General features: G+C 61.7%; 1 protein-coding gene across 2 annotated transcripts in view; it reads right to left on the bottom strand.

Annotated features, from left to right (window-relative positions):
- Positions 1–2,410: 2,410 nt before the first annotated feature.
- TP73 (tumor protein p73) overlaps positions 2,411–8,824 on the bottom strand; it is a 52,664-nt gene continuing 46,250 nt past the window's right edge. For both annotated transcript variants that reach the window (XM_041771711.1, XM_041771712.1), the window contains exons 7-14: positions 7,422–7,531; positions 6,966–7,108; positions 6,685–6,773; positions 5,935–6,062; positions 5,320–5,468; positions 4,915–5,053; positions 4,600–4,693; positions 2,411–3,444 (exon numbers count right to left, since the gene is read on the bottom strand). In XM_041771711.1, coding sequence (XP_041627645.1) covers positions 3,106–3,444; positions 4,600–4,693; positions 4,915–5,053; positions 5,320–5,468; positions 5,935–6,062; positions 6,685–6,773; positions 6,966–7,108; positions 7,422–7,531 — 1,191 coding nt within the window. In that variant the 3' untranslated portion in view covers positions 2,411–3,105. The remainder of the gene's footprint in view (positions 3,445–4,599; positions 4,694–4,914; positions 5,054–5,319; positions 5,469–5,934; positions 6,063–6,684; positions 6,774–6,965; positions 7,109–7,421; positions 7,532–8,824) is intronic.

Genomic DNA, 8,824 nt, shown 5'->3' with positions numbered 1-8,824 from the left:
TTCCTCATCGGAGTTACTCGGAGACAGCCTTCAGAACGTGCACTTTATTATGTTACAAAAACAAAATTTCCCACCAAAACACAGCTAAAAAAATAACACATTTTCCCAAGATTACATTACTAAAAAAAGTTCATATCATTGGAATAGATCCATTAATACTGCTGGAAGAAGCATCAATTACATTAAAAACACGGGTGGTGCTTGGTTTTCACCTTAGAGCGTTAAAGTGCATTAGCCTACGGACGCCGACGCGGCTGCCTGCATCTGCAACGCTGCCGGTCCCGGCCCCAGCAGCCCAGCCTTGGCCTCGGCCGTACACAGCCACGGTGGGGGGGCATCTCGGGCCGGCCGGGCAGAGGCTGGCAGCAGTGTCGGGGTGGACACGCGGGACCTCGCCTTCCAGGCTGCTCCAGCTTCCTCGCGGCTGCCGAACGCCCCACCCCCAGAGGTTTCTGTGTTCCTGACCTTTGAGTTCTGCAGAACCGGAGTTCCGAACCCACGGGTTGCTGCTCCTGTCAATGTGCACGTTCCCCTAAGCAGGGCACTTTATTCCCATGGCTTGCGCTCTCCAGAGGTGCCTGTCCTCCAGCACCGTGGGGGAAAGGTTCCACAATGGCATGTGCGACCTGGGGTCCCCACGGGGGGATGACCTCCTCCCGTCTCCCTCCATGTCTGGGGGCTCCTCCTGCCCCACACTAACCCTGTCCGGGGCACATGGTGGGGGCCCCGTGGCATTCCCTGCTGGATTCGGACCCACGGGAGCGTGCCTTGGGGACAAAGCCACGGAGACCTGGGCCTGAGCCACATCAGCAGGGTTCATGGACCCCAGGGAGTTGGGGGATGGGGCCCCAGCACCGGGGGTGGAATAGGCGGCACCACCAGGGGGGCCCCAGCGTGTGGCCGCTGGACTGAGTGCCGGACTCTAGCCCAGCATTGATGCCTGAGCCCTGGGACATGGCCTGTTTGCTCCTCTGTGGAATGGCACAAGCGGTGCACCTTCCCCGGCCTCGGTGTGGGGTGACCTGAGAGAATGGGGGCGTGGGCAGTCGCACACAGCCGGCAGTAGCTGTGGGTCCATGGGCCCTGTGACGGCAGCCTTCTAGCGCCGTGGGTACCCTGCAGAGACCAGCCCCCCATGTGCACGGGCAGCTCTGGGCTAGTGAGCAAGGTAACCCGGTTAGCCCTGGCTGCGGGGCGGGGGCAGGCGGTCCCCAGGGAGAGCACTGTGGTGGGGGGGGGGGTGCGTTATCCCAGACGCAGCCATTCACGTCAGCACCAACTGCTCTCATGGAAGCGTAGCCTGGTGACTTGTCCGGGCACGACTTTCCGAGGTGCACTCTGGTCTGGAGACGCCCCGAGAGCCAGCTTGGGGTAGCGCTGGCTGTGGCTTCGTTCACTGATTCGGGATGGGCCCAGAGCCTGGGGGGCTCCCGTGCCCTGCAGGCCAGGCTCTGAACGCTGTGAAACAAGAAACAGTGTAGGGAAGGAGCTGGTGTTGCACCACCCACTCCGTCCAGCGTGGAGAGGGCCGAAGCTGGAGTCCTGAACGGGCACCTCCGAACATGCGGCCTGGAGTCCCTCCCGCCTCCCATGGAGGAAGGCATGTTCTGGGGGGCTCACAGCAGCAAGAACAAACCCGGAGGGTGACGGGGGCCATGTCCACACCTTCCCCTGGCCTGGAGGCTTACCTGCTTCTTTGGGGACATCAGGATGTCCCCCAGGACAGCCAGGGAGCTGGCTGGGCTCGGGAAGCGCTGTGCGGCCCGTACCCAAGGCGTATGTCTGTACCCTGTCTGCCTGGAGCAACGGGGTTTGCCTCACTGCCCATTGCCCACAGTTCTCTGTGGCCTGTGTCCTGCCCTGGACAGCAGGTCTGTGGCCACAGTGTCTGGCCACAAAGGCTCACAAGTTTCCTTGCAAATGAAAACAGCCCCATGCCTGCCCCCAGCGCACTGACTCCTTGGGGTGCCTCGTGATGGTGCATCCTTCCCCCTGCCCAGGTGCCATCCTTGGGAGGATGGAAAGACAGGAGCCCTCCCAGCACCGGGCCTTCCTCCGAGCTCCCGGTGGGTGCACTTTCCTGCCAACAGCCCCCTCCGCCTGGGAGGGGCTCTCCCTGGGGCCCGAGAAAGGCCACCCTCCGCCTTATGCTCAACTTGCCGACGTGGCCAAGAGAATGGAGCCGTCCACTTGGGACAGCGGACAGAGTGTTCCCCTCCATGGCCCCACCCAGCATCTGGGGGGCAAGCAGTGACCCCTACCTGGCTTGCCCTCTGCTTTCCCAGTCCAGCTTGTTTATACAGACCTGAGAAGCCAGGAATGCCACCAGGTTGGACCCTGAAGGGAATGTTATGAATGAAAGCAAAATAAAAGTTGACCCATCAAGTACAAAGGGTATCATTTTATCAAATAGACAATTTCCAGTAATCTAAGGAGCATGCTGTCCATGCCTGTGCTGAGAAGGTCACCGAAGAGAGGTGGCTGTGGCCAGTGGTGTTGGCCTGAGTGTTGGCTGGTGGCAACTGACCAGAAGTTTCCTTGCCTCCGGGGAGGGACAGCGCACGCGGCATCCACATTCCCCCCTAGTCTCTGATTACAGGGAAGTTCTGGGTTTCCTTTCGGGGCAGGAAGTGGAAGGTAGCTGCAGTGTTTTGAAGTGTGAGACAGACAGACCCTCAAGTCCAGCAGAGGGACCCACCTCGGGCAGAGACAGGATCTGGAGCATTGACCCAAAAATAAACGTGTTTTAGATACAATCACGAGCTGCTCATTGCCAGGAACCAGAAGCCATCAAAAAATACTTTTTGGCAGTCCATCAGCAGAGGCCGTCCTTGTATCTCAAAGGACCTCACTTGAGAGCAGCAGAGCCCTAAGGAGGCTGAGGCCCGTGGTGGATGGCACACCCAGGCACGGCTCCGGTCCCCGGCACGCCAGTCCCACCGTCCAGGGGCCGGCAGGGTGGACCTGGCCTCTTCCCCGGACACAGCCTGTGGCCCTGCCTCCGAGGCAGTCTCTGACAAAGAGGAAGAGGAGACACAACAAGGCTTCTCGGGGTCAATACTGCACCATGGTCCCATGAACCCCGGGCTGTGCCCTCCTGGCCCCTCAGTTAATCTCGCTCTCCGTGAACTCCTCTTTGATGGACTGTTTTCGGGACTTGCAGTCTGGGAGGTCAAAGCCAAAGTCGGCCCACTCATCAGGTCCCGAGCCCCCGCCTGGGCCCCCGCGGTTGGGGATGGTGATGGTGTGGCGCACGCGGAAGTGCACAGCCTCCATGACCCGCTGCCGCTGGAGCTCCCCGGAGCTGCCGATGGAGATGGTGGAGGCGTTGCTGCTGGAGCGGATCAGCTGCTGGGCGCCGTAGTCGTGGCTCTGCTTCAGGTCCTGCAGGCCCCTCCAGATGGTCATCCGGTACTGGTCCGGGATCTTCAGGGCTCCGAGGTCCTGCAAGAGCCACGGGCGGGCCGCCATTGAAGGCCCTGCCCAGGGGTCCCCGTTCGCCCCCCAGCTGTGACCTGGCAGTGAAGCCAGCAGCCAAGGCTGTACTCCTGGGCACTGGGGAGCTAAGAAGGGGCATGTGTGTGTAGGGGTGAAGTCATTCCTGGGCTCTGTGGCCTGCTACCCTGACCACGCTCAGAGTGACCGACGGAGGCCCTCTCTGGCATGGCCTGTGGGGCCCAGAGCAGATCATTGAGCCCCTGCGGCCCTCCCCCACCATGCTGGGCACAGGTGTGACACTGGTGAGGGGCGGTTAATATGCACCGGACCAGCCCAGCAGGGGCCAGTGAGGAACGGGGTCGGGGAGGGCATTAGTGGATATGTGGCACGGCTGCCGTCCAAGCGACTGGCCCCAGTGCCTCCGACGAGCCCTCACCTCTGGCCTGTGGGCCTGGGCAGGGGCCGAGCAACAGGCTGGGGAGCAGGGGCTGAGGAGGCTCTGGCTACTGAGCTGGGATCCCTGTGACGTCTCTTGGGCTCTCTAGGCTTGCGCTTCCCTTGGCTGACAGTGGTACAGCCCAGGGGCCCCAGGCTACGAGCAAGTGAGGTCTCTCAAACTTTAGGAGGGACTCAGTGCTGGCATTGTTGTCTGGCCAGAGACTAGCCGTGCTGCTTGGTTGTGGTGCCCAGGCTGCTTTCCTGGCACCATCTGAACCCAGGACACATAGGGGGTGGACACATAAGGGGTGTGGGCATATGGCAAGGAAGTGCCTTGCCTTCTGTGGGCCTCAGTTTCTCCCCGTCTAAGTGACCCTGAGCTGCACCAGCTCCAAGGCCCTTCCAGCCTTGGCAATTCTCCGGGCTTTGGGAATAGCCAGGCTGCTGGGTCTGTGAGCATAGCTTTATTCTAAGTGAGTGGTCTAGCTGCCGGGGCCCCGGGTGGGGATCACGTCCAGCCACAGCCGGCCTCGCAGCTGACTCCGTGAGAAGCCAGATGTGAGGGACTAGGTAGGGCTTGGTCTCAGGAAGCAGGGTTTTCCCAGATTGCCCCACCTTCCCTCCCTCGGCGAGAACAGGAAACAGAGCGACGGGCCCAGAAAGTGGAGGCCGACTTTGCCCTGGGACCGGGCGCTGGGCTCTGGTCTGTGAGCGGGGTCCTACCTCTATGGTCAGGTTCTGCAAGTGGTAAATGTTCTGCAGGCCCTGGGAGGTGAAGTACTCGATGCAGTTTGGACATCCCAGTCCGGTCAGGAAACTGCGGAGAGAGTGCGGGGTGGAGTGGCGCTCGGTTGCATGGCCCGGCACCCCTGCCCGCCCAAGGTCCCTCTGGGAACCCCTGTGTGCTGTGCTTTCTCCTGAGTACCTGTTGCATGCTCACACCTGACCTCTCCTCTACCTCTGTCCATTCTCAAGGTGGTACAGTGGATGGACGTGAGGACAGGCAGACAGTTGCACGCTGCCCAGCAGCCCACATACCTGACCAGGCTGGGGTCGGCGTGGTAGGGGGGTGGTGGGGTGCAGTGGGACCCCGAGACCATGGACTGGGCGCTGTGGCTGCCATTCATCTCGCTGCTGGCTGGAAGGGCGTGGCCGTGGTTGTTGAGAATTCCGGGGCCTAGCAGGTGGCAAGCCGGACTGTCAGAGCCAGCCGGGTCAGGCGTCTCCCGCCTCACACAACTGGGAAGCTAGCACAGCGCTGACCTCCCCACGATAGGGAATGGACAGGGGGACTGTCTGTGGCTGTGCCACCCATCCGTGGACAGCAGCTGCTGGTGGGAGGCAGCCATCGGGAGCCCTGAGCTGGGCAGTTGGGTCTGGAGCCGGACCTACCCTCAGGGCCTCCCCTACCCACTTTATGCCCCCACTGCCCGAGCCACTCACCCATGGGCCCCAGGTTGGGCCCAGCTGCTGAGCCGTGTGGGGGAGGCTGGCCCACCAGCTGGTTGACAGAGGGTAGCTTGTTGACGCCCCCGTGTGCTTTGTTCATGGGCGAGAGGACGGGCCCATAGGAAGCGGGCTGCAGGTGGCTCCTGCTCAGACAGCAACAGCTCCTGGTCATTTCCACATGATGCCCCGTGCTGTGGGGGGGCCTCCCTCACCCAGTGGTCCCACCCAGACCTGGGCTCAACAGCCCCTGGTCTGCCCTCCAGCAGGACCCAGCCACGGGCGGGAGGGAGGTTAGAGCCGGTTCTGCCACTGCAATCAGCCTGCAGTCAGCCCGTGGGCGGCCAAGCTCTGACCTCCACCCCTCCCCTTCCGGTCAGCGGATACTTAGGAGGAGGCCCCCCACCTTGGGAGCGGTGAGGGGTGGCTCACACGGCCATGGTACATGGAAGGCTCCCAGGGGGAGGGGGACGCCAAGTGGGGGCCCTGGGTGCCTGTCCTGAGGGCGCCCACGTCCTTGGGGAAGGGACTTGTGGTGCTGCTGGTGCACGTGTTCCGCCCTTCCCACCAGGTGTCAGCAGGCGGGGGCCGGGGCTGGAGGGCTGCACTCACGGCCTCTGCAGGAGCTGCTGCTGCTGCTGCTGCCGGTACGTGTCCACCAGCTGCTGTGGCACCAGCTCCATCAGCTCCAGGCTCTCCTTGACCTTCATCAGGACCTCAAAGTTCTCTCGGCCCCGCACCTGAGCACAGACAGGAGGACCCTCTGCACAGGGCCCTGGGGGGCCTCGGGGAAACCCCAGGGTGCAGCGAAGCATCTCTCCTTTCACGGAGCTCCCTAGTATCCTCTTCCCCAGGGGCAGGTCTGGGGCCCAGTAAGCACCCCCACTCCCCTATCCCTGGGGCTCTACACACTCCGGGTGCTGGGGTGGGGGCACCCAACACATACAGGGCTTGGAGAATCAGGGACTCATTCTTGAGAGAGTGAAAAAACAAGTTCACATGATAGAAGACCCGTCCTGGCAAAGCTTGTGGGTGGTTTGACCCACGTGACAGCTGTATAAACTGGGGTCGCAGTGCTGTGCCTGCCAGACTTCAGGATTCTGTGACCCTTAACGCACTGTCCCCCTGGAGGGGTCTGCATCCTTCCTGTCTCAGAGACACTTCTTGCATTTGGGGGAGCAGCAGCACACACAGTCGCTGACTGGGTGGACCCCCATTCCCTGCAGTCTGGCTCTCTGGGAGCTAGTTCTCCCAGGGCCACCCTGCCTGCTGTCTGCAGAGCCTAGGGTCTCAGCTCTCAGAGTTAGGCCAGGGCCCCTCCCCACTGCCCCAGCGTGCGCTCTGCAGACGGAGGACACTCACGTGCATGTAGTACACGTCCTCGTCCCCATGCCTTCTCTTCTTCACATTGGCACCCAGGGCAGGGACGGCAGGGGGGCTCTGTTTGAAGGCTGCAGGGGGAGGCAGGGAGAGGCTTCAGGGGTGGGCAGGACAAGCCATAGGGATACCTGCCCCCAGGGTGGGACCATGCTGGGTGGAGCTGGAGCCAGGGCGGCCACATGGCTTGCAGGCTTGCACCCGGAGGGAGGTCCAGCTCCATCTGACACCCTGGGCGGCCCCACACCCCAGCCCAGCCCACTCACCGCGCTTGCTGGCGGCCCCGTTCTTGGCTGCGCTCTCGCTCAGGGCCTGCTGCTCACGGTAGTGGTCTTCGTCGGCTTTGCGGTCTCGGCCAGGACAGGCACAGATGCGGCCCTCAAAGGACCGGCGGCCCAGCACCTGTCCGCTGGCGGGTTTGGGGGGGCACAGCCAGAACCATGAGCTTCGGGGGCCTGTCCTCAGCCCTGCCAGCCCTGCTCAACCTCCCCACCCACCTCGCACAGGGGGGGTCTTTATGAGTTGGGGGTGAAGGCTGAGCACCCAGCCACCCTGGGACACCAGATCCCCCTCAAGTCTCCCTTGCAACCAGGGAGGCGTCCATCCCTCCTTAAACTCCCCTTCCCAGGGCTTGTACCATCCCTTACCGTGTCCAGACCCCAGGAGCACTGCCTCAAGCCCCCAGCCAGCCCTACCCCACCCCACATTCCCAGCAGACTCACTCCCGGGTCTCCAGTGTGATGATGATGAGGATGGGCCGCCGGTTCATGCCCCCCACACAACTGCTGTTGCACATGAAGTTGTACAGGATGGTGGTGAATTCTGTCCCCACCTACACATAGGAGAAGTGGGGGGACGGCTGTGTTGTCAGCACACAGGCCCCAAACCACTGAGGTGGGAGATCCTGACTCTGGGTAGGCATGGGGTGGAGGCAGCCCTTGCATTGTGGTCCTCTGCCAGCCAGCCAGCCAGCCAGCCATCCACCCATCCATTTGCATGCACTCATCCACCTCCACGCAAATTATCCACCTCCATTCATCCATCCACCTCTATCCATCTTCATCCACACATACCTACTCATCCATCCATCCAAACCATCCACCCATCTGCCTACTTGTCCATCTATCTATCCACTTTCTGTCCACTCATCCATCTATCCATCCATCAAAATTATCCACCTCCATCCACCTACTCACCTATTCATCCAACCATCCAAACCATCCACCCATCGACCTGCCCAGCCGGCCATCCATCCATCCATCCATCCATCCATCCATCCACTGACTGCCATGTGCTGTGTTGGCTCTTGGAGGCAGAGTCCTGTGGTCTGCTTGCTCCAGCCATCACCCCTAACACAGATTAGAAGTCAAGCCTTGGAGGCTGGGTGTGGGCGAGCAGGTGCACAGGGTTCCTTGCTGTGGGCACTGTTCTGGCAGAGGGACGGACCAGAGCCATCTGAGTGGACCTACATCTTCAGCACATTTGCCCATTTCCCAGGGAGTCCGTGGACAGCTGAGGCATGAACCCAGGACTACGGACTGGGTTCTTCTATATCCCAGGACTACAAAATGGGCATTCGTCATGATTTCCCTGGGTCAGGAGATCAAACTCAAGTCTCTGGCTTAGGCAAACCTGGCCTTTCACAGAACTGTTGGCACATGGCAGCCACCAGGGGGCAGGAGAGTCCTGCTTGCCTGGCCAGCTCTGGTAGGTGAGTAGGGCTGGGGAAGGAGGGCAGGCAGGGTGGTCACACCCCTTCCTGGGGGTCTGGGAGGTGGGAAGGGGCAGGTAGAGGATGGGGTCCGGGGGTCTGATTTCAGTCTAGGGGGGGCCAGAGCCAGGTAAAGGAAAGATGGGGGCTCACTGTGCCCACTCCACTGGGGAAGCATGGCCCACAGGATGCACAGCTGAGGCCTCACCTCTCTCCCCCATCCCACCGCCCACCTACCATCACCCCTCAGCCTCCCACCCCACTTGGTTCCACCTCCAGCTCTGCACTACAACTGGGCTCTCTCAGGAGACCTAGAACCTTCTGCTGCCTTCAGGTCATAGCAGAGCCTGGATGGGGGCTCTCCACCCCACTCACCTCCCACCAGCCTCATCTCTCACCTCCAGGCCCTGCCTG

Source organism: Vulpes lagopus, chromosome 10 (assembly GCF_018345385.1).
Source record: "Vulpes lagopus strain Blue_001 chromosome 10, ASM1834538v1, whole genome shotgun sequence".
Taxonomy (NCBI): Eukaryota; Metazoa; Chordata; class Mammalia; order Carnivora; family Canidae; genus Vulpes; species Vulpes lagopus.
The sequence above is the reverse complement of the archived record's forward strand: the minus strand, read 5'-3'. Positions and strand labels throughout refer to the sequence as shown.